The sequence below is a fragment of the Malaclemys terrapin genome, chromosome 5 (genome assembly GCF_027887155.1).
Source record: "Malaclemys terrapin pileata isolate rMalTer1 chromosome 5, rMalTer1.hap1, whole genome shotgun sequence".
In the NCBI taxonomy this organism is placed as follows: domain Eukaryota; kingdom Metazoa; phylum Chordata; order Testudines; family Emydidae; genus Malaclemys; species Malaclemys terrapin.
Window position 1 is genome coordinate 52,452,091 of NC_071509.1, and position 25,911 is coordinate 52,478,001.

The 25,911-nt window shown below is 42.0% G+C and overlaps 1 protein-coding gene across 5 annotated transcripts in view; it reads left to right on the forward strand.

Moving 5' to 3' along the window:
• The window catches only part of PDGFRA (platelet derived growth factor receptor alpha), a 49,613-nt gene extending 24,901 nt beyond the window's left edge, over positions 1-24,712 (forward strand). For all 5 annotated transcript variants that reach the window (XM_054029100.1, XM_054029098.1, XM_054029102.1 and 2 more), the window contains 13 exons: positions 190-284; positions 392-524; positions 8,044-8,148; positions 9,417-9,527; positions 9,848-10,001; positions 10,507-10,673; positions 12,231-12,346; positions 12,769-12,891; positions 13,488-13,599; positions 17,544-17,643; positions 17,767-17,872; positions 19,624-19,859; positions 21,086-24,712. In XM_054029100.1, coding sequence (XP_053885075.1) covers positions 190-284; positions 392-524; positions 8,044-8,148; positions 9,417-9,527; positions 9,848-10,001; positions 10,507-10,673; positions 12,231-12,346; positions 12,769-12,891; positions 13,488-13,599; positions 17,544-17,643; positions 17,767-17,872; positions 19,624-19,859; positions 21,086-21,233 — 1,706 coding nt within the window. In that variant the 3' untranslated portion in view covers positions 21,234-24,712. The remainder of the gene's footprint in view (positions 1-189; positions 285-391; positions 525-8,043; positions 8,149-9,416; positions 9,528-9,847; positions 10,002-10,506; positions 10,674-12,230; positions 12,347-12,768; positions 12,892-13,487; positions 13,600-17,543; positions 17,644-17,766; positions 17,873-19,623; positions 19,860-21,085) is intronic.
• The last annotated feature ends 1,199 nt before the right edge of the window (positions 24,713-25,911 follow it).

Here is a 25,911-nt window from a genome sequence, read left to right on the forward strand (position 1 = left end):
GTTATTATAGGCAGTGAATGACTTAATGCCCCCTGCCTCTGGAGACTGCACTTTTCACATCTGCAGTGCACAAGAACTTTGATGGCACAGGAGATGGGAGTCTTACAGTCACCTACAAACTCCGGCCTCTGTCACATCCCTCTGCATTCAGAAGGCAAATCTAAATTGAGGCCTTTTCTTTTACTACAGCATTGCGATCAGAATTAACTGTGGCTGCAGCAGTCCTAGTGTTAATAGTGATTGTGATTATTTCACTGATTGTCCTGGTCATCATATGGAAACAGGTAACTTAAAATATGTAATTTCTATACTGAATTGAATTAGTGATCTGACCCATTCTTAAATCAGGCATGAGCCTGACAATTTATGTTTCATTTATTGTGTATGGCAGAAACCAAAGTATGAGATAAGATGGAGAGTAATTGAGTCTATCAGCCCTGATGGCCATGAGTACATTTATGTGGACCCAATGCAACTGCCCTATGACTCAAGATGGGAGTTTCCTAGAGATGGATTAGTACTTGGTAAGAACTTTGAGATCCTCTTCTTTTGTAGAGATAAGATGTTGATTTAATGCATGTGGGGAATCAGAGCTCTTGACCTGCACCCATTGAGTGAGCTCTGTGAAGAGCCAAACTGTTGCAGATAAAGTCTGTTTATATAGAAAGAACTTTCTATATTGCTAAATGGAATGATCAGACCACAACAATTCTATGCCATCCAGTATTAATAGAATTCTTAACCTGGTATATAAACAAAACCAGAAAAGTCTTGCAAAACATCTAGAAATCAGAATGCCCTGGCAACTATACAAGTACCACTGCCCTGTACTGGACAGAAGCTCAGACATGCCCAAGTGTGCTTGATTATGTCACCCTCTAGTGTCTGGACCATAGACCATATAAACCTTAATACTACTAAAGTTAATGGAAATTCTCCTTTAGTGGCATTGGTAGGAGCTTTGGATTTGGGAACAGAAAGTCCAAGGACAACTGTGAATCTCTTTGGCCATGGTTGGCAATATAGCTGATGACCATTATGTTCTGTGCTGCTGCAGAATCTTTACAAAATTATTAACAAACAAACAAACAAACAGATTTTTCATGGAAAATTATTCTGAATACAACAAAAATACATCTATCTACCTACCTATCTTAGATCCTTGACTTTCCTCCGAAATCCTCTTTTCTCCTTTTTCTGTCACATCACCAACTTCCCTGACACTCAGGCTTGAAATCTGGGAACATGTTTGACTTCTACCTCTCCTTCACCTTTCACATCCAAGCTTATTCCATAATATTTCGAGGATCTAAATTTTTCTCTTTCCAGACAGCAAAGCTCTCTCCTTTTTTGATTACTGTAATCTCTTTGTCTCTGGCCTTCCTTCTCTCCACATGGCTCCCCTCAAGACCCTACAAAACTGTCACTGTTTCTTTCAGTCTTTCCTTTAGCTATCCCTGCTTCACTGCCTCAAGTTCAACCTCCTTGTCCTTGCCTTCAAGGGTCTGTGGAACTGTCCCTGCCTACTTATCTGCCTGTCTCTCTCCTCACACTACCCATTGACCACTCTTCTCTACCAGAGATGTCTGCCTTGAGCCCCATACTTTAGTGTCTCCTATATCCCTCTTCCACCCTGTTTCCACACTGCTTCACACATAGTGCCTTCCCCAAAAGGTTTGTCAGGCCATTAGCCTCTCCTTCCCTCCCTAAATTCCCGCCTTACGATACTTCTGCTGAGATGCCCACAAGAAGTGAGTCAGCAATCACATTTTTATTTTATAAGACATTTATAGTTCTATGTGTAGAGACCCAATGTAATCTGGAAGTAGTTATGCGGTTTTATTAAAATATTTTAAAACTATAAATCCATGATGTCAAATGCCATTGTCACATAAACTTCTTTCTGTGAACACTGCTTTTCTTCTTTCCATCCCTGCTTTACTGTTTTGTTGTCTCTTTGTCATGTCTCATGTGGAATTCAATTATAAGCTCTTCAGGGCAAGGGTCTCATACCATTATAGATGACCTGTAAATACCCAGCACAATTCTGGGTAGCGTGATATAATAAATAATTGTCTGTCTGCCTGCCTCTTTCTCTTTCTCTCCTATCTATCTATAGCATCTTAAGCATTTCTAACATCCCCATTATGGAGGTATTTATGCACCAAATAATACACAAACAAGTGAAGAAAACCATGAAAGGTATTTTTTTATACACTTTACAAAACATGTTCTATTTCTATTTCCTGTTGTGTGAGTCAATATAATCAAAAGCAGTTCTTGCCAGAGAGAGGATTTCTGTTGATTCTCAAGTGAATGTATCACAAGGAATTTCTGATTCAGAAATAAATTCATTTAATTAAATTTGCTCTGCTAACTGCAGACCAAACCCTGGTGGATACTTATGGGAATTATTTGACTACATCCCTGGCTTTAATTATGTGTATAAAACAATTAACGGAATTGGGTTGTTAACAGTCCACCACAGTAATTTTTGTCTCTCTTTGACTCATCAGCATCAGTTTACTTCAATGCATTCTTGTTTATGAGTAAATTCAGGAAGGTTAACTTTAGAAAATGGCACTGCTTGTTCTTGCAGCAATCTGGATAGCACAAGTATTTTTCTTGACATGCTGAATATACATTCATCATATATATCTTTCTTATGAGGCAGTTTCATCATATGGGCCATATTCTGTCCTCATTTATGCCAGTGAACCCCATTGACTTTACTGATATGATGGGATCTCCCCCCCCACCCCAAATGGAATTTCTGCTATTCTATCAGTTATATAGCAATGCAGTAAGTTACTGAAGATCTTAAAGGTTATCCAAAGCCTTTAGGAAAATTTGGGGATGTGGCTTAACTGGTGTTGTTCCTTTAATGTGTATATTTCCTCTTCTAGCTGTGTAAGCCAGCCAGCATCCTTCTACCTGCTTTCAGGCTTGTGGTATCTGGAGTGCAATACCATGCTAGGTGACCATAGTCTGCTTTGGGTTACTGGAGTTTCAGTTGACTGGAATTCAATAAATTGAGGTCACACTGACAATTTTGCTTTGTTCTTGTTCCCGCAATGTATTACAGTGACAGAGTGTGAGTAGCCCAAGCTGACTCACCACTCCGTGCTCTTTGGAAGCATTCCCACCTGGGGTAAATTGAGGAGGTAATAATTTAAATTCTCAGAGATTAACTAATTAGCTGGGTGATTCAGCTCGTCAGCTGGAATTTACCCTTAAAAGAAAGAGGCAGGAAGAGCCCAAGATAGAAGGCTGTGCCTTCAAGCCAAAGAAGCCTAAGATTTCAGAGAGATGAGAGCTCTCCCTTGCCCTGTGCCTTGGTAGTAGATGAAGACTTGGGGAGAAGTTATGCTGTGGGGAACAAACATTTATAGAGTACATTGTAAATAAAGCACTGGGTGTTGAATTTGCCACTGGTGTGTGTGAGGACTGTTTGCAATAAAAATCCAAGGGGAGGGAACCCTGTCCTGTGAAAATAACATATAGTGATGTGGCTTAGATACTATAGACATGATGAGTTAGGACTACTGAGAGAGTGAGAAATTATATTGCAATGATCTGATCAATGTGTTTGAACACCACTACCCTCTGCTGGATATAATCAGAACTGCCCTGCTATGTGTCATAGGCCTTCCACTGCTAATAGCTAACTGACATTCTTCTTTCCCTGAAGTGGTAGGGAATAGTGTTTTTGAGTACCAGGATTTGAGTTCTATCCCTGCTAGTGCTGTGGATTTCTGAATGGCCATAGTGTGTGACATAGTGACACCCATGATCTCCTAGATGGCCACTGATTTGCCACAATAGTCTTATTAAAAATCCAGTGCTACTCTGACTGCTGAAGCCAGACAGACACATTATTAATGGCTTTGCTCTCATTCCTAGACTATCAACAAGATTTAAAAATAGGGCTGTCAAGCGATTAAAAAAATTAAACGTGCTCTTAATAATAGAATGCTATTTATTTAAATATTTTTGGATGTTTTCCTACATTTTAAAATATATTCATTTCAATTACAACACAGAATACAAGTGCATAGTGCTCATTTTATATTTATTTTTTATTACAAATATTTGCACTCTAAAAAACAAAAGAAATAGTATTTTTCAATTCATCTAATACAAGTTCTGTAGTGCAATCTCTTTATCATGCAAGTTGAACTTACAAATGTAGAATTATGTACAAAAAAAAATTACACTCAAAATTAAAACAATGTAAAACTTTAGAGCCTACAAGTCCACTCAGTCCTACTTCTTGTTCAGCCAATCGCTCAGACAAACAAGTCTGCCTGATAATGCTGCCTGCTTCTTGTTTACAACGCCACCTGAAAGAGAGAACAGGTGTTAATTGTTGTAGCTGGTATCACAAGATATTTATGTGCCAGATGCACTAAAGATTCATGTGACCCTTCATGCTTCAACCACCATTCCAGTGGACATGTGTCCATGCTGATGATGGGTTCTGCTCAATAACAATCCAAACCAGTGCGGACTGACACATGTTCATTTTCATCATCTGAGTCAGATGCCACCAGCAGAAAGTTGATTTTTTTTTGTGTGGCTCGGGTTCTGCAGTTTCCGCATCGGAGTGTTGCTCTTTTAAGACTTCTGAAAGCATGCTCCACACCATGTCCCTCTCAGATTTTGGAAGGCACCTCAGATTCTTAAACCTTGGGTCAAGTGCTGTAGCTATTTTTAGAAATCTCACATTGGTACCTTGTTTGCGTTTTGTCAAATCTGCAGTGAAAGTGTTCTTGAAATGAATAACATGTGCTGGGTCATCATCTGAGACTGCTAAAACATGAAATATATGGCAGAATGAGGGTAAAACAGAGCAGGAGACATACAATTCTCCCCTAAGGAGTTCAGTCACAAATTTCATTAATGCATGATTTTTTTTTAACGAGTGTCATCAGCGTGGAAGTGTCCTCTGGAAAGGTGGTTGAAGCATGAAGGGACATACGAATGTTTAGCATATCTGGCATGTAAATACCCTACAATGCCTGCTACAGAAGTGCCATGTGAACATCTGTTCTCACTTTCAGGTGACATTGTAAAAAAGCGGGCAGCATTATGTAAATGTAAACAAACTTGTTTGTCTTAGTGATTGACTGAACAAGAAGTAGGACTGAGTGAACTTGTAGGCTCTAAAGTGTTACAGTGTTTTGTTTTTGAGTGCAGTTATGTAACAAAAAATCTACATTTGTAAGTTGTACTTTCATGATAAAGAGATTGCACTACAGTACTTTTATGAGGTGAATTGAAAAATGCAATTTCTTTTGTTCATCACTTTTACAGTGCAAATATTTTGAATAAGAAATAATATAAAGTGAGCACTGTACAGTATATTCTGTGTTGTAATTGAAATCAATATATTTGGAAATGTAGACAAATATCCAAAAATACTTAATACATTTCAGTTGGTATCCTATTGCTTAAAGTGTGATTAAAACTGCAATTAATTGTGATTAATTTTTAATTGCAATTAATTTTTTTGAGTTAATCACGTGAGCTAACTGTGATTAATTGACAGTCCTATTTAAAAACCAGCCTAATAACTCAATTATGTAGCTGCTTCATGCACAAAACTCCATTGAAATCAATGACCCTAAATAGCTCAAAAGACTGGATATGGCTTACAGAGTCTATCACTTATTTGTTAGTCTCTAAGGTGCCACAAGTACTCCTGTTCTTTTTATCACTTATTAGGCACTATCACAGACTAACATCTTATGCCAGTGACTGTGTTACCATTTGGAGGTTGGATTTGAAATGAGTTAATTGTCACAGTCCAGATTGAAGTGAATAGTCTCCATTTCACAGGTCTACGTCTGGAGCAGCTCTGCTGAGTTCAGTAACTTACCAGATTCATACTTGTGCCCCTGAGAGCAGAAATTGGCCTAGAATTGCCAAAAAAATGGCCCCTCTCTTCAGCAATCTCACCAGAGAAGCAGAGGAGCAAATGGGGATGGAGGCTGAACTGAGGCATTTTCTCATCCGTGGATATGGCCCTCTCTTTCAGTATGAAGAAGCTTGTTATCCCTGCTGTCTGTCCATGTAGAGAAATAGAAGAATTCACTCTCTAGGGGTGTTCCTCTGGCACCTTTATAGTAAAAATAAAAGAAAATGTATAGTCTAGTGGGGGGCTGCCAGTCAATGTCTCTGTACCAATAGCATAAGGAGCTTTGCTCTGTGGCAGATGCAACATCCAGCTCTAAGCAGTTAATTCCCACTTGATATCAAAATGCAAGTGTAAAAGACATAGGGGGCAGGACTTTAAAAAATATGTGAAGAGGGGGTGAAAGGGGGAAATAATGCGTCCCTGACATTCAGGAAGTGCTCCCACCATTCTCCACAAACCCCCAGATTTAGCTGAGATGCCAATGAGGGGGAAGCACTTCTCATGCTCACTTTACGATACGATTGTGGGCGGAATTGGAGAGTGCAGATGACAAGATGAAACCGCATCAGCAACATGTTTTAAGGGGCTGCATCCTGCCATGTGGTTCACAGATCTGCAATCTGAAAATGTTCCATGGCTAAATTACACACTCAGGATGGTGGAAATTTTGTAGGAAGATTCTCACATCCTGACTGGTAAGGGAACCTATTGGTGCACAAGAAGCTGAGAGAAAAAAATTCTCATATTGTTTTGTAACCAAGTTGTGAGGGACCTTAGGAAGGAATATAGTTAGACCAGCACTGACCAATTTTGAAAATCCCATCTTTCCTGTCTATCTTGGTGATACATGCATTTTTTTGGCTGGAATTTTCATATAGGAGTTGGTCTATTAATTATAGATAGGCCATGTACTGTGTATTATGGTTAAGATAAACAGTAGCTTCTCCAGACGCATCATCTCCAGAAGCGCAGGAGAGGGCAGGTGCAACATATGACAGATATGTATAGATTGCATGAACATTAAAAGTTGCAATATTGTATTTCCTGACAAGAACGGAAACCGGATGACCTTTCATTTGTACTGGTAGTAAAAAAAATATGTGCATCAGGAATGTGATCACATACTGACATCTGGAATTTATGAAATACATGGAATGTACTAATTTGGGTGTATTTTTTGCATATTACATATTTCATTAAAAGTCTGCCTCAAGCCTTCATATCAGTTCCATACACAATTCTTCCCCATACAGAATCCACAACAGAAGACAGAATATGCTAATCAACAATTTTTGTCTGAACTGATCTGTGGGCAGAATAAAGTGGGTTAAACGTGGGATGTGTTAATACAGCACTTGGAAACTGCCACAAAATCTATTCCTGCATATGAAACACATTTGTATATTAAACTTCAGAGGACTTTTCCCTCAGGGGAAATCAACATGTATTTTAAATTCTCTCAGATTGTTGCTAGTCCCTGCTTTTGTATTCTTAAACTGAGCTGGTACCACCATCAAATCTATCGTATTGCTAGTGTGGACATAAGGGTCTAAGGCACTCTGCTGGATTATCCTTTAGATTGATAGTTCTGTATGACATGGTATCTAATGACAGTAATGGCATCAAACTAGTGATGGAGAGTCAAATTCAGTCCTGGGGTAAGCAGGCACAACTCAACTGAAGTCAGTTACACCACAGCAGAATTTGGAACAGAGAATTTAGATTAGACATTAGGAAATCAGTGTTCTATAGTTAAAAGTGTTCAGACGAAGGATTAGAGTAGTGGACAACTCTGAATGAAACAGAGTTTCAGTGATGTCACCTCCTGCCCTACTAGCTGATTAATAATGTGCTTTTGTCCTCTTGTTTACTTGTCTTTCTTTAGGAATATTATTTAATTCAAGCAATTCTTTTTCATTTCTTGTCCTCTTCTGCTTAACTGATTTTTTTGTTGGTGATAGGAGTAGACAGTAATAATAATAAATTGTTTTGGATGAACAAGTATGCTCATTCTGCATAAATAGGAACACATACCAGCAGCATTACATAAAGAGCAATGGCAGCAGAAACTGAGATAAGCAATCAGCAACTGTTCATTGAATAACAAACTCTATTGTCTGCAGGTCGAATCCTTGGTTCGGGTGCGTTTGGGAAAGTAGTTGAAGGAACTGCATATGGATTAAGTCGCTCTCAACCAGTGATGAAGGTAGCTGTGAAAATGCTGAAACGTAAGTGATCCTCATGGTGTCAGTGTCCAAGCCAGCTGGTTCAAGCTGATGCAGGATTATTAGCATTGTCTTAATTTCTCCCTATATATTAGAAGGTTATATCTTAATTGCATTGGCTTAGACATCATGATAACTTAGAAAGTTTGGAAAAGGATAAATAATCATAACCTTTTTGAACAGATTAAAATGATACCATGGTGCAACTAAGTAGACTCAGTCAGGTTCTCAGGTAGTGTAGATCACTTGAGTTCCACTGAAACTAAATCAGCTTATGCTAGCTGAGGAGCTGACCCAATGACTTTAAAAGAAATTTAAAATTAATGTCTACAGCATAAATGTGGTAATGGTCATTCTTCACACAGGAAAGAGCTACATTAGTGGTAAAAAGCGCAATAAACTTTTGGAATCTAATATCTCTATTTTTGTAAGTATTTCTCATAGTGGTGTTCTGACATGAGCATAGTGGTCTGGTGTTAGCAGATATAAATCTTACAAGCCAGATTGATTGGTGCAAGATTGGAGGGATTGGACAAAAGGATTGTGGGCCCCTGATTTTAGGGCTGTCTGGCTGCCAATCTGAACCTGCATAAAATAGACTTGCCGCAGGACTGCCTACTTTGTTCCAGCTGCCCAATGCCCCTAAGGGCTATTCCAGCCAGTGGGTGCTGTCAAGGAGTAGGGCTGCTCAGTAGGGAGCTTCCAAAGAGGCTCTGTCAGTGCATAATTTGTGCCAGGGCTTGCCAGGGCTGAGCCCCAGTACTTCTAGGCTTGGTAGTCCATAGCCCTGGCACCTCTGGGCTTGGTAGTCCATAGCCCTGGCACCTCTAGGCTTGCCATGTCAGTTATGAAAGTAAAAAAAAACATTATTGAGCCCCAGCTCCTAATTGCTTGAGCCTGGCACCTCTTTCATTACAAATTAAGCACTGGTCTCTGTGCCACTTGGAGGTTTGCCCACCCATGGATGAATCCCCAAAGGGTCAGCTAACCTGGGATTATGACTGCTTTGTACCACAAAGAAGGGCAAATTGCTTGGGCCCACTAGTGAATTGAGTCAAGTGAGTCTTTATTAGTGACCAGTAATTCTCATTAGACCTTCAGAAATGCTATCACCAGATAAAGTGCAAAGACTTCCTTAAGAGGCCTCTGTGTAAATGTTTAAACCAACCAAGCAATATATCATATTCAATATTTGTATTAACTGAATGATATTAACATTTGCAAGAACAAGGATCATTGACCATTAACTGAACTATTTATTTTTCTGACAGCCACAGCTAGATCCAGTGAAAAACAGGCACTAATGTCTGAACTGAAGATAATGACACATCTTGGGCCTCATTTGAACATTGTGAATCTCTTAGGAGCTTGTACTAAATCAGGTAGGTTTGTCTAACACAAAATCAATGTTTGCCAAGCAACTAAAATCGAGCCTGTAACCATCCCAAATTAGAGCGTTCCAAGCAACTAAAATTTAGTATTTAACATAGTCTATATGTTGAGCAAGTGCTTTTTAAAATAAATGTGAGTAAATGGATGCCTGATAAAACTGCCTATACATGCTAGTAGTTATACTCCCAGTTCAACATACTGGCATGCATAATCCTTAACACTCGGTCCCCTGTATATTTGGTTTTCCATTATCTTTTCAGTGATATATATATTTTTATCATCAAGGTATTATTTTGCCTTCTTTCATTAGGTCCAATTTACATCATTACTGAATACTGCTTTTATGGGGATTTGGTAAACTACCTGCATAAAAACAGGGATAATTTCCTGAGCCGACATCCAGAAAAGCCAAAGAAGGACTTGGACATTTTTGGGATGAACCCAGCTGATGAAAGCACAAGAAGGTGGGAAAGGACAAAAAGGATTATAGTTTGCCAATTAAGGGCATGATGTTACAATGAAAATCTTCATTTAGGCAAATAGCCCCATTGGCTTCACTATATGGGTTTTCTTGGCAGGACTGGGCCCTATGAAAATTGTCTGAATGAATGGTATACTTTGATCAACTGTAATATTTAAAATAAATGCCACAGGAAGTAATATTAGCTGAGTTCCTGCAACTCCCATTGAGTTCAGTGGGATGTGTGAGTGCTCAGCATTTGTGGAAATCAGGTAACTTATATTTAGACTCCTATATCCATATTCAGACACCTAATTTTGGCACTCAGCTTTGAAAATGTTGGGCATGGTTTTATTTATTACCATGAGAAGTAATTTTTTATACTTCTGTACATCAAAGTGACATGAACTATATCACAATGAATTATGACCCAGATGCAGAACCATGAAGATGCCATGTAAAATATGAACCAAATCACTGGGCAATATTGTCTTTGTTTATTATTTCAGTTATGTCATTTTATCCTTTGAAAACAATGGCGAATACATGGACATGAAACAAGCTGATACGACTCAGTATGTGCCAATGCTGGAACGGAAGGAGGGTTCTAAGTATTCAGATATCCAGAGATCAATGTATGATCGACCTGCTTCATATAAGAAAAAATCTGTGTCAGGTAACTGGATTCATTGTTGTTAAAAACCATTCTTTCAGAAATGCATGTGTTACGTCTGCCCTCCAGTGGAAGGAATTAGAACTACTCCAATATCTGTGGCAAGCCTCCTACAGCTTACCAGGGAGAAAGATTCTCCTTTAGCTCAAGTGATAGGTACCTATGCTTGTGGAGCAAGAAGAATGGAGTTTTATCTTTGCTGCTTCTGCTGTGAAGTTCTCAGCAGCCATGGTGTATAGCATGGTGACATTCAGGGCAGGTCTACGCTACAGCCAGGATCGACGCTCTGAGATCGATCCACCGGTGGTCGATTTAGCGGTTCTAGTGAAGACCTGCCAAATCGACAGCAGTTTGCTCTCCAGTTGACCCCTGTACTCTACCTCTGACAAGAAGAGTAAGGGAAGTCGACGGGAGACTTTCTCCTGTCAACGCCCCACGGTGTAGACCCCAGGGTAACGCGACCTAAGATAGGTTCATAAAATATTAGCTTTGGAAGAGACCTCAGGAGGTCATCTAGTCCAACCCCCTGTTCAAGGCAGAACAAACACCAACTAAATCATCCTGGCCAGGGCTTTGTAAAGCCGGCCCTTATTGACGTAGTTGGAGTTGTGTAGTGTAGGTCGACTTACCACGGTAGTGTAGACATAGCCTCGGAGTCTTAAGTGGCAAAGGTATTGTTACTTTTGTATGTTTTGCAAGATTCTGAGCAATGAGACAGTAATAATTAATAATAATTAATATTTTTTCTTTCTCTGTTTCCACTTTCATTGACTGACACTTATGAGAAGGAAAAAAATTCCAGATGCTTTTCTGGATTATGTAATGATGGTGATGAAGGGCAATGCATCCCATTCCTTTCCCCTTTTCTCAGAAACTCAACTCATTGCTTCCAAAAGAGGCTTGCTCACTTCTGGCTCTAGGCCTGAGGTCTTGAGTCATTTGCAGACCCAGAGTTAGTTGGCAGATGAGTGCACTGCTGCTTTGCTCAGGGCCACCAGGGGTAAATGAATAGCCCAGTCTGCTCTTTGCTGTCATTATTTTTTATTATTAAAAAAAGAATGATTGCCATAGAATTCCTGATCCTCCAGTGACAGTACTGGACATGTCCTAATGCATACTTGCTGAGAAACATAACAGTGCTCAGCAAAACTGAAATGGTCAAAAATGTACAAAAGTTTTAATGAGGTTACCATCTCTAAACCAATGTCTTGTTTCTAACCACATGTCGAATAGTAAGAACAATCCACATAATGTAGGTGGCCCTTTCTAACTTAGATTTCTACAATCCCCTGTAAAAAAAAAGTCTATATACAGAAGACAAACAAAAACTATATTTAGTATTGGATATTTTTTTCTTTTTTTAAGGAATGCAGTCTGTATCAGTGACTGATGCAAACATGCAAAGGGATTATTTATTCTGAAAAGATGGTTTTGGGCCATGATCCTCTGCTAAAGTCATCACCTTGGAAGCATAGAAAGTAGAAAGAACTGGGCACTGGTTTCATGACCTGAATACACTTTTATAACACAAGCATATTTTCCCTCCGCCTTTTTCAACAGAACCAGAAGTCAAAAACCTGCTTTCTGACGACAATTCTGACAGCCTCAGTTTGCTGGATTTACTAAGCTTCATGTACCAAGTTGCACGGGGGATGGAGTTCTTGGCGTCTAAAAATGTGAGTGCCATGAGGAACTAAACAGAAATGGCCTAGTCTTTTTTGGATTTAAAAACCACAACATGAAAGAATGTCCTTTTAGGGGTCTAAGCACCCTCTCCATTAACTAGAAACACAAGACAAAAGTGATTACAAAACCAAAGCAGCAGCATTTTTCTTCCCCTACACCATGTCAGCCACCAGTCAGAATATCGACTGCAAAGCAGAGCTTTCTCACACCACGCTGTCCCAGCTGACAAGACCCACCCCATCCCACAACTGCCCTTCTTGAATGCTGACTCAATAGGTGGTCCAATTGTAACTGTGCTTGCAAGGTCAACACATTTTGGGTTTTTTTCAGGGAGGGGATAGTGCATTCCAAAGGAAATGGGTCTTCATGGGAATTGGTATCTCTTTAAATGACTTAAGATCTCTCCATGCAGTGTGTGCACCGTGACTTGGCAGCTCGTAATGTCCTTCTGGCTCAAGGAAAAATTGTGAAGATCTGTGACTTTGGTCTGGCTAGGGACATCATGCATGATTCCAACTATGTCTCCAAAGGCAGCGTATGTACTTGCTTAATCTTTTTATTTCAGTATTTAATTGAGATGATAAGTGTCAGTATAATACTCTCGTTAAAGTTCTTCTAGTCAGTGTTTGGTTACACTAATGGACAGTTGGATGAAAACAAGAGAAACAATTTTTTTTTCAATTAATTCACATGACTTCACAAAGTCTGTTTGAAAGATGAAAAGTCCTTGGCCAGAACTAGTATTTTGCAGGGTGAGATTTTAACTGGCAAGTTTTGTGACTGGATGAATTACTAAGGGAATGTCATTGTGATGTAGCATAACATAGCAGTCAATGACACATTTGCATAAGCATATCACCGGTGTACCTCCCATATCATGTCCACAAATCAACTGAGTCACTTGCTAATAATTTAGCAATTCAGGTATTCCTGGATTCGTTATTTTGAGGAGTAAGTAGAAGCTTTGCTCATAATCCTGTAACCTCTTCATATTTCCTTGAATAAAAAATATTACTAACTACTTTATCAAATGTGAATTTATTAAGGCAAACCTTCTTCCTACTGTCAAATGATACATCTGCTGTACTGAGCAGGATTTCTGTAATGATTGATATGTTTATTTTGTTGCAGACTTTTCTCCCAGTGAAATGGATGGCACCTGAAAGCATTTTTGACAATCTGTACACAACATTAAGTGATGTCTGGTCTTATGGCATTCTGCTGTGGGAGATATTTTCTCTTGGTATGTACTATGAGCACTTCTTTACATGCAGTACTTAAGCTGGTTGAGTTCATGCTACATTAAAATAAGAACTGTAAATATTATTGTGACAACAAACTACAGGGGTGAATTGTGTAAGGTGCTATGCAGACATGAAGTAAAAAGAAAGTCCCTGTCCCAAAGAACTGACAATACTGGTTTATGACAAGGTGGGCAGGTTGAAGGCTGGTGCTGTTGATTACTGCTGACTTTTGAGTTGGCTGCTAGTGAGCTGAAAGCCATCCTCGTCTCATTTACTTCCATTTACTGGACCAACGGAGAAGGGCAGACTGCATGCTGGGCTCTGGGAAACTTTCCTAGGCTGAGGGAGGCTCAAAGCAAACATGCTCTGGGCAGCCGGGCTACTGGAGCTGGCTGTTTGCACTGGCAGTTCCAAGCAGCAGAAGCCATTAGGTGGGGCAGCGTAGCACAAAGCACAGCTGCCCCAGGCATTCCAGTGACTCCATTCCGGTCTGGTAGGAAGATACTGGATGAGATGAGTCTGCCTGAGATTACAATGATGAGAGCAGACTATAACTGCGTAATCCCTATTGAATGGCCCCAGGCTCACCACATGACAATATCCCTTAAAATGAGCAGAGACTGTTAAGCTCTAGAATGGCTTGTCACATAAATACTTCTTAAAACAGCAACAGATGCACATCTATCAACTGTGTTTATACAGCCCCAGCACCTTAGTACCTGAGCTTCTCACAATCTTTTAAAATTTCCCAGCACTGCAGTGAGGTAGGAATAGGGTGACCAGATCATCCAAGCCAAATATCGGGACACGGCGCGGGGCGGGGCGGGGGGGCGGGGCAAAAAAAAACAAACAAAAAAACACACCCTTCCTCCACAAGCGCTGGAGGGAGGCCCTGGAGACGCAGGGGAAGCGCGGGGCCGGGGTGAGTGAGAGTCCGGCCTGGCCCCGAGCAGGCAGGACTCAATGGGACGGTAGGGAGAGTAGAGGGGTGGCCCGCGGGGCCAGGCGACGGCTGTTCTCCCACCCTGGGCAGTGGGACTTGGGAGCAGCCGCTGCTGCAGCTCCCACTGCCACGAGGGGAGGAAGCGGCTGATGGCCAAGCTCGGCGGCTGTGGCTCTGACGCCCGGGCCCGAACCCCCCGAGCCTGGGCCTGCTGCAGGGACCCAGCAGTGCGCACGCTGCGCCCAGCCCCTGGCCAGTCACGTCTGGGCTGGCTGCCCAGCTGGTACAATCCCGCGGCAGCCCTGGAGTGGGGGCAGCAGGCCCCAGCCCCGCCCGTCCCGCTCGGGTCCTGCAGGGGAACGAACAGGCCTGGGCTGCCGATGCCTCCGCCCTGGGGCCGCCGCGGGATTGCACCAGCTGGGCAGCAGCCCAGATGCGACTGGCCAGGGGCTGGGCTCAGCGTGCGCGCTGCTGGGTCCCCGCAGCAGGCCCAGGCTCAGGGGGATGGGGGGTGTCAGGCCGAATTGGGACAGTCCGAATAAAATCGGGACGTCTGGTCACCCTAGGTAGGAATGTATTATAACCCCCATTTTGCAGATGGGCAACTGATGCCCTGATCCTCAAATGTATTTAGGTGCCTAAATTCTTTTTAAATCAGTGGGAGTTAGGACCCTAAATACCTTTGATCTGGGCCAGGGAGACTAATGCTATGTCTACACTGCACTGCAATGTACCAAAGTGCTGCACTGTAACTCCCCTACAGGAATGCTGCAGGTGCAAACTAAAAGGTTCCTAGGTTGCATTAATGTAATCCTGCAGCGGAGGGCCTAAGACACATAGTGGGGCAGTTCTGAGGATAGTGGTGTTCAAATACAATCAGATCATTGCAGTATAATTTCTCTCTCAGGTAGTCCTAACTCATCCATATCTATAGTATCTAAGCACCATCACTATATATGCTTACGTTAATTATTAATACGAAATAGGAACTTTTTAGTTTGCACCTGCAGCATCCAAACATGGGAGTTACAGCGCAGCACTTTGGTGAGCAGTGCTGTTCACACCCCCATAGTCTGAACTGTGTGGCAGTGTAGAGAAGCCCTAAGAGACTTGCCGAAAGTCACCCAGAAAGTCTGTGGCAGAACAGGGAAGTGAACCTGGGCCACCCAACCCCAGGCTAGTACCTGGACCACTGCACTGTCTTTCTTTTCTCTCTCCGAGCATAATAAGCTTCACAAATATTGCAGATTGATTTTTCTGTAGGTAGGGCCTGTTACAATTGTTCCTAAAAGACATCACTCTATGCATCCGAAGAAGTGAGGTTTTTACTCACGAAAGCTCATGCCCAAATAAATCTGTTAGTCTTTAAGGTGCCACCAGACTCCTTGTTGTTTTTGTTCACATAAAACTGTTGACCATATTAAGCTCTCTTTCTGCAGGACAGTAATGTGAGCTCTGGCATGTGTATTTATTTATTTGTATTACAGAAGCCCCTAGGAACCTCAGTCATGGGCCCCTTTGTGCTAGGTGCTGTACAAACACAGACCATTAAAGTCATGCTATGGTTCTATGGAAGAACAGGTTCCAAAGATGTACATTAGAACCTCAACAACTCACGCCAGTCCTGACGAGAGCCATTGTGAATAACTGAATTTTATAAAGGGCCAGATTCTGCCAGACTAACACATGTGGAGTGGATTCTATTGAGTGCTGAGCTGTTGACTGGCCCCTCGATTCCAATGGGACTCCACCTGGAGTAATGTGCTGTTCAATGTCAGTAAAAGTGGCAGAATATTGCCCAAAGTGAACAAATGAAATAAAAATAATCAAGGATAATGCATCATGAAACGTACTTTGTTCATTCATTTTGTCAACTGTAGTTTGGCTTTAATTCTGATAACATTTCATAATACAGTGTTACCCCTTTTGGGCCTGAGTGGTAAACCAATATTCATGGCCAACACCCACTTGATATTGATAACTTCTAGCATAACAACACTAATCCAATTTTTTTCACAGGCAGAGCTTTCGCCCAGCATATACATTTACAATAAAAAACATATAAAACATCCGCTGACAAGTAAAAGCCAATAAAAAAATAGATATTGTACTAGTAAATATACTGTAGCATATGCTGTATAAATAACAAAACCTTCCCAGTACGTTAACATATGTTTTTACAGCACCTGGCAAAATGGATCTCTAATCTCAGTTGGGGCCTTCGGGCATTACAAGCAATCAATAATCACAGTAATAATGAAACCTCACTACAGTGTCCTGCTATTACATCTCTGTCGAGAGATGGAGAGACAGCAGAGATTATGGATTATTTTTTATTTAATTTTCAGATTTAGAGCATCAATCCCTAACTCCTGACATATCACAAGATTTAAAAAGAACAACAATCCACTACAGAAATCCAGTACATTGATTAAAGAGACTTAGAAAAGCCAGCTCAACTCCCCCCCGAAATCTAGCTCACACTCTTAGCGCTTTCCAGAATTTCAGATAGCATCTAATGCAGAAAATATTAACTAGACACATGAATTGAGCATCATCCTAAACCCTGACTCCAATCTCCGTTTCCAGCTCATCCAGGGGCGGCTCCAGACACCAGCGCACCAAGCGCGAGCCTGGGGCAGCAAGCCGTGGGGGGTGGCAGTCAAGCTGCCTTTGGCGGCATGCCTGTGGGAGGTCCCCTGGTCTCGTGGTTTCAGTGGCAATCGGCGGCGGGGATTCCGAAGGCACAGCCTGCGGACCTCCCACAGGCATGCCGCCGAATCTGCCTGCCCAGCAGACCGCCCGCAGGCGTGTTGCCGAAAGCCGTGCTCGGGGTGACAAAAAACATAGAGCCGCTCCTGAGCTCATCAAATACCCAGCAGAAGAGATTTGTGGTTTAATGAGGGCCTGCTGCGTGTTTGGTTTTTCATATATTTAATTGTGGTTTATTAGTATTCAAACAACGTAAAAGAGCCACTTTTGTTGCCTTTTACCATTAAGGTGGCACACCATACCCTGGCATGATGGTTGATTCTTCTTTCTACAACAAGATAAAAAGTGGCTACCGAATGGCAAAACCTGACCATGCTACCAGTGAAGTGTACGTATGCTCTTTTTTGTTTCTCCTATACCAAAATCTACCTCCACTTGATTTTGTTTTTGTCTCTCTGGCTGTTGATTTTCAACTTCCAGCTGATGAAACTGGTTTCTGTCTTATTTGCAGGTATGAGATTATGGTGAAATGTTGGAACAGCGAACCGGAGAAAAGACCTTCTTTTTACCATTTGAGTGAAATTGTGGAGAATCTGTTGCCTGGCGAATACAAGAAGGTTTGTTCTCTGGAATTTCCATCGCATTTTGTATCTGTTCCCAGAGGAGTTGTAACTCAGCTGCTCAGATCATCTGTGCAGTAAGCATGTCATTAAGCCATGTGAATGAAATGCTTCAGATATGCTGTTGCAGTGTATAAGAGACTATAAGGTTATAAAACTAAGGTTGCTGGTGGGAACCAATTTTTTTTTTTAAATCATAGAATATCAGGATTAGAAGGGACCTCAGGAGGTCATCTAGTCCAACCCCCTGCTCAAAGCAGGACCACTCCCCAGACAGATATTTACCTCAGTACCCTAAATGGGCCCCTCAAGGATTGAGCTCACAATCCTGGGTTTAGCAGGCCAATGCTCAAACCCCTGAGCTATCCCCACCGCTGTACATAAGGGACAGCACTTTCCATTTCCTGTAGGCCCATTATCATCTTAATCCTTCTGTTAATCACAGAGATGGTCCTATATATTTGCATAGGCTTTTTTCAGAAAATTTAAAAATCCTAAGAAAGGCACCAATTCCCCTGTGTGTATAATCTCCCTCAGCCTACATCAACCCCTTCCCCCCAGCTTGAACCCTGATGCCCAGGCACGAATGACCCCTTTTCTCACACACACACACACACACACACACACACACACACACTCTTATCACTCACTCCTGCTTCCATGCACCCATCATTTATTAGTGGGTTCCCCCACATGTACATACTCCTGCTTCCCCCATAGCCATCACTCACTCTTGCCCCTCCATTCGTTTCTGCTGTTCACCCTCACTCCTGTGCCTCTGCTCCTCACTTCTTCTACCCATTCATTTTTCACTATTGGGCCTCTTGCCCCACAACATTCAACCCTTATTGCTGGGCCTCTACCACCCCATACATCATCCATGCTTCTCTGTATACTTCCCAGCCCCTCATTCCTAGGCCCCTGCAAACTCACGGATGGCTGAGTCCCTCTTCTTCCTCTTCACAGAGCTCTTCATTATTTCTGCCCCTCCTCAACACACACACACTCCATCTTTGGCCCCATTTGCATACAACCACACTTCCTGGGCCCCAACCAATGGAGTGAGAGAGGAGAGGAATTCATCATCTCGCCTTCAGGAATATTCTCTCATTCCTTCCTTGGAGAAGGTGCCAGATCTGGTCAGTAGACTCAGGGGAAGGGTAGCTGCCAGGAGCCAGAGGAAGAACCAATGGGGATCTTCATTGTCACTCCTCATTAGCTTAGAGGAAGGAGAGCAAGTGGAAGAGCTCTGCACACAGAAAATAGAAGGGAGAGAGATCATGCAGCGTCAGTACTCCCTGATCTCCACTGATACCAGCACTAATATTGGTAACCAGTCTCATGGCATACATGCACCGCTGAATAATTAAACTAACAACTCCCCGTTTGGATCCAGAGTTGCATCTGAAAGATGCCATCACTTGCCTGCAGAGATATTAGTGCACCAAGGTGTGCACATAGAGGTGTACAAGCACTATTTTAAAATGAAACCTACCCGACCATCTTTTAAATATTAGTACCTATGTGTATTATCAGGCCAGAGGCACTTGTCCAAAGAAGCCTTGTATAACACCTCAAATAAGCCTGCACAGCTCAGCTTAGGGCAATAGAGCCACACCAGCTCACATCAAGACAGAGTGCCTACTGGTTTGGTTTAGTTATGCAGCACAGCTAGTTGCAGCAGGTTGCTGAGGAGTGGACACCTTCTTGTACAGCATCAAAGACCATTTTAAAATTAATCTTTTCAGAGCTATGAAAGGATTCATCTGGACTTCCTGAAAAGCGACCACCCAGCGGTCACACGCATGAGAGTGGACTGTGACAACACCTACATCGGTGTCACTTATAAGAATGAAGACAAGCTAAAGGACAGGGAGAGTGGATTTGATGAGCAGAGGTTGAGCGCTGACAGTGGCTACATCATCCCCCTGCCCGACATTGATCCCGTCTCCGAAGATGAACTTGGCAAAAGAAACAGGCACAGGTAGTTGCTGCTTACAGTACATTATGGGCCAGATTCTGCCATCCTCACTTACCCTTCTATACCACCTTAGTCTGGTCCAGATTCTGATACTCTTACTCTTCTTGAGTAGCACCTGACTAGAAAGCTAGCCCACTGACTTCAGTGGGGCTACTTGTAGAGTTAGGTACTATTCATTATGAGTCAGGGTATAGAGTGCAGCTCTCTGTGACTAGCCCCAGTGATTTCAATGGGGCAGTCCATGGAGCCCAGTACTCATTAAAGCCTGGGACCGCCTACACAAGAGACCTCCTCTTTTCTTGTACTGTACTGCCATAGAGAAGAAGGGGTCTGGCAGGATGTTACCCCTGAGGTCCCTCACCTTTGGAATTAACTTTCCAGCTTGCTCCAATGTAACAAAATTGACTGGCCTTTGTTTTTCCGAGAATGAGCGAGTTGGAACAGGGTTTGAGGTATGTGAGGGATTGATTTATTTTATTTCAGAACTGCTGGTTCTTGTAATGGGGTTAGGCTATTTCAGAGAGTTTTTTGTGATTTTTAATTGGTGACAGAGCCTTTGGATGGGATTCTTATCAATGGATTCTTATCAATATAAATAGATACATAAATAAAATACCTAATGTGAATGAGGGTAGCTGAATCTAGCACAATGTGGCTAGCAGTGTTTTTAGCTACATTCATTTTATACTCTGTTTATTATAAAGTTAAGATCCTAGGAGACAAGTTTTTGTATCTTTAGACTATTATCAAGAGAAACTAGAATGAGGTCATTTTTAACCATGGGGCAGGAGTTTCCAGGCCTGATCTAAGCACCTATGGTCTCTGTTGTACCATCTTTTCCTTAAGCTTCTCATTTCCTCTCTTTCCCAGATTTTTCTAATTAGCCATTTGCCATAGCAGTATCCTATATTAGTTGGTGGGGACTTCTTTCAAGTCTAATGTTTCACTCATGAATACTGAATGGATGAGTTGTCAGGAGGCATTCTCAGAAAAGTGTGGTCAACTTGCTGTCTTGAATTCCAAAATTATTCATTACCCTCTGGTGACTTCCTCATACCAGATGTCAATCACTCTAAGAAAAAGGTAGTTAGAGATCACCTAAGATAACCCAAGGTGCCAGAAGGTCGGTGCATAGATCCACTTCCATGTCAATGGATCAACTGTAGAAATTCAAATATCATGTTTATTTCACTATGTATTATAGCTCCTAGTTTCTTTGCCTCTTACAGTTCCCAGACATCTGAAGAAAGTGCTATTGAGACTGGTTCAAGCAGCTCTACCTTTATCAAACGAGAGGATGAGACCATTGAGGACATTGACATGATGGATGACATTGGAATAGATTCCTCAGACCTGGTTGAAGACAGCTTTCTGTAATTCACATGGAATTAATGGACATCTTTGAGCTATGTCACAAGAGAAGCTCGCCATGTGATCTAAGGACTTTTTACTCTGTAGAGAAAACCACTTTATTTCAATGCAAAGGATGTAAGGAAAGTAGAGATTTGTTTCCAGCGCACAGAGTTCATCCTGAATATGAAAGAGTGAGACATGCTGAAGTCAGCTTTTCAGTGTTGCTTTTTGTAGTACTTCAGTAGCATCTCAGTGGTATTTGCAGTTTGAATAGGTGGAAGGACAAAGGCCATAAACAGACCGGTTTTGTGTTTCAAGGGCATTCCTGACTCTGATGGATAGAATTTCCACTGCAGCAAAACGTCATCATTGTAATTATGTAAATAACTGTCTGCTCAAGGATCTTTTGAGATGTGCATTGAATATATTCTGTGGACTTAGAAGAGATCACTCAAGATTTCTGTGTACTTTGCCACTTAATCTCAATATCAGCTGCTGCTGAACTATCATGAATGAAGTACACGCAAAAACCACTTTTGAAACTTAAAGGTACTGGAACTACATAACATTTTACTTTTTACAGTTAATGCAAATAAAAGGGAATAATAATAATTAATTAATTAATTAAAAAGCCTTCTATAATAGGTATTAGAAGCCTAGTGAGTCTTTATAGAAGATAGCTGTTTTCATAATACTACTAGTACTGTCAGTAACACTAACTGTATAGTTTATAACTCATTGTCCTTCAGCAAAAGCACAGTTTTAAGAAACTTTAAGTAGGTAAAGAGATTTAAGATTCAAAATGTTTATATGAAACAATTGTATTTGACTGTATACAATATGATAATGGCTCTGGTGAGCTAAAACTAGTTTCACATGTAGAAAAGAACTTTGTGTCTTCTAAAACGCGAAGAGTTAGTTTTCCAGCATCGGATGAGTGGCTTTCCTAATAAGATGTTCTAAAAACAATTAAGCACCCTTTGATTTACTGAGGTTTTTTAAATTTAAAGCTATTTTTAAACCTTTCATTAATTTACACCTTGTTTCCCAAGTTACTGTAAAAGGGAAGTATGACTAATCAATAGCAACATCATTGTTAGTGTTTAAATAATATTTTGCGCATCTATTCAAAAGAGAGCTTATTTTGGGGTCAAATGTGTATAACTGATTTGATATTTGAACTGTTCTGGAAGCAAACAAGGTAGCCTTGTTTCTTAGCCTGAGACTCCAGATTAAATGTGCAGTCATCATTTTGCAACACATGTTATTATCTTAGTTTTCAGGTTTCAGTAGACACAGAGGAAGCTGGCTCTGTTATCTTTACCAACCCTAACTAAGACAAGTAATTGCTTTCAAGTGTGTTGGTTATTTTGGTCTGACTCCTTCACTTAGAAAAGAGGGAGTACAAAAATTTAATCCACTCTTGGTTCTACAATACTTGTTTGTTGACATCATATGTATGTAGAATGTGCTATGATTGCTGCTGTCACTATATGATGTGTTATTGATACGTGATGCTTTGGAAGTCTTACAGATGAAAATAAGATACATGCCAACTATGGGCCAAATCCTATTTGGTGCTCAGCTTTTAAACTCAGTAGGAGTTGAGTGCACTGAGCACCTCACAGAAAGTGCTCAATAACGGAGATGACACAATCAACACAAATGAGATCCAAACTCAAAGCTTGTGTGGGATTTTTTTTTTTTATTACATGTGGAAATGGACCACCAGTGAGTGACTAAACAGAACAAAGTGACTGGATTCTGAATAACCAATTAAAACTAAACTTGAAGGACCAGTTAAGCCCTCAGAAATGCTGTGCACCTCCTCTTGACTTTACTTATTACGGAGAGTTGTGGGTGCGCAGAGGAGAGCAAAATTTGGTCCCAAATGTAGTACTGCCATTATTACAGATAAATCAGTGTAGGTTTGAATTTCAGCATTTCACATAGCTAAGGCTACATGCCAAACTATGCATACATGCAGTTATGGATGCAAATGAGGCATTTGCAAACAAAAGCCAGATAAATTCAAATTGGAAGTAAGGCACAAATTTTTACCAAGGAGGGTGATTAACCACTGGAAAAAACTATGAAGGGAAGTGATAGATTCTCAAGCTCTTGATGGCTTCAGATCAAGTCTGGATGTCTTTCTGGAAGATATGCTTGCTTACCGGTAAACTCAAACTATTCTTTAGTCAAACACAAGTGAGTGGGCTCAACACAGGGGTAACTGGATGAAATGTAAGAGCCTGGGACATACCGGAAGTCAAACTAGATGACCTAATTTTCCCATCTAGCCTTAAACTCTTTGAATCTATGAAACACAAATGGCGTATTAGATAGCTGAAGGGTCATTTGCACTTCGCCCTGGCACCTCTGGGCTTGCTATGTCAGTTATGAAAGTTAAAAAACAATGCTTGAGCCCCGGTACCTAATTGCTGGAGCCCCAGCACCTCTTTCATTACAAATTAAGGACTGGCCAATTGAGACCACAAATTTGTGTGTACAGTCACATAACTTCATGTTCAAATTAGGCAAGCATTTTTGTATATGACCCCCGTTTCATCGTGTTTGAAAATCAGGCTGTGTAGGTTCAGTGATACCAAAAGATAGATCACGTAACATTCTTATATTGTCTCCCTTCATCTTCTTGGTTTCATGCTGAATCTCACAACACATCTTGGGACTGGACCTATGCTTTAAATCGGCACCAAAACATTTACTGGCTATCTAGTCCCATTGCAAGCTTAAGCCCCTCAGTCCTGCGATGAGTTGCATGTAGATGGAAACCTGTTGTGCAGAACCCCATTGAAGAAAGCGGAGCTCAGTGCCAGTGAAGGGGTCTGTCCAAACACAGCTCATTGCAGGATTGGGGCCGGAGATACTCGCCTGGAAAAAATTATTTGGATTGTAGTATAGTGGGGAGTTGTTTTGTTTTATGTTTTCAGCATTGCAGATTTTTTTTCTTTTATGGCTTAATTTTGAGAAGCCACCAGAAGAGAAATTCCCAATTCCTTCTGTATAATGACAATCAAAACTTTCCTATGAAACACAATTTCTTATTTTGAATGGCCAATCAAATCTTAAAATTTGGGCTGCAACTTGTACAAAATGGTCCTATTATATGATGAAGGACGTAAGATATGGTGATGTTATACATCAATATGTATATATGTATTTTTATATAGACTTCTAGGATACTGCCAAAACATTTATGACAAGCTGTATCACTGCCTTTCTTTATATTTTTTTAACTGTGATATAATCCACAGGCACGTTAACTGTTGCACTTTTGAATGTCCAAAAATTATATTTTAGAATAATAAAAAAAAAGTAAGTGTTTCCAAAGTGGTGGTGTTGTGAAGTGTTTGAAGAAGGGCTAACTGATATGCGTGACCGAAGGTACAACATGTATTACATATGCCCCTGTTCGTATTTTGTCTTAAATCCTGTAAATTAAGATCTCTATATTTCAATAAATTATATATAATTTAAGGCTATATAGGGGTCTATACTCACTTATTTAAAGATGATCACTTGATAATAAATCAGACTTGCTCAGTTTGTCAATGACATTTCCTTAATTGAGTTTTCTGCATGCCATGAAACAGCAGGGACAAAAAGTATTTTGAGCCTCACAGGTGAGTGTAGGGCAAGGGGCTTGAGTGTCACATGACATTTGAAGTACGCAGTGCTCCCCTTTAAAATGTAGCAGGTGCTCTATTCCAGCACCTGCCTGCCAACTACAGAATGCAGATAAAAAGGTGGAGGCCAAGCTGTTCTTCCAAGCTGGCTGTAGGGGGCCAGGGTGGCTGCCCTCCGAACCTGAGGGTAAAGGGCCTTTCCCTCAGCCTGAGTGGGCGGGGCCAGCCCAAGCTTGCTCCACCCCCCGGAAGGGGAGGGGTGGAACAGGAAGTATAAAGGGCGGGGCCCTTAGCTCAGTTAGGGCCGCACCAGGGAGGGAGGCAGACACAGACCGTGGGCTGCTCCCTTCAGAGCCTGCTGCCACACCAGGGGAGGCCCTGGACCCATGGAAACCTCACCTGGCGGACGGACTGGGGCTGCCAGGACTGCCCGCTGCCGAGTACCCAGAGGAACTGGAGGAGTCGGAGAGGGAGCGGGAGCAGCCAGCAGCCGAGTACCCAGAGGAGCTGGAGGAGCCTGATCCTGAGGGGGAGCCGGAGCTGCCAGCAGCGGACTACCCCGACGCACCAGCGGGACCAGAGGGATTCGGGCGAGCAATCGGGTAGGAAGTAGCCCAGGGACAGAGCTGCACAGTGGTGAGTCTATGTAGCGGAACGACCCCGCTGACCCAGTGGTGGGACCCTCGTTCTGCCACTGTCAGGGCCCTGGGCTGGAGCGCAGTGGTGTAGGGTGGGCCTGCGCTCCCCTACCCGGCAGAGCCACGCCGGGACCTTTGCCGGCGCTCCCCTGCCTGAGGGGCGCGCTACTGACCTTTGCCGGCGCTCCCCTGCCTGAGGGGCGCGCTACTGACCTTTGCCGGCGCTCCCCTGCCTGAGGGGCGCGCTACAGACTCTGGCTGGCGGCCGCCCCGCCGCTAATTCCCCGCTGACGGAGGCGTGACCCAGGCCGGCCAGTGACCTCATAGCTCCCCACCGCCCCCTAGCGGGTAGGTGGGCCAACGCCGATCACACTGGCAAAATGTCTCCACCAAGCGGTGCTGTGGAGCACTGGCCAG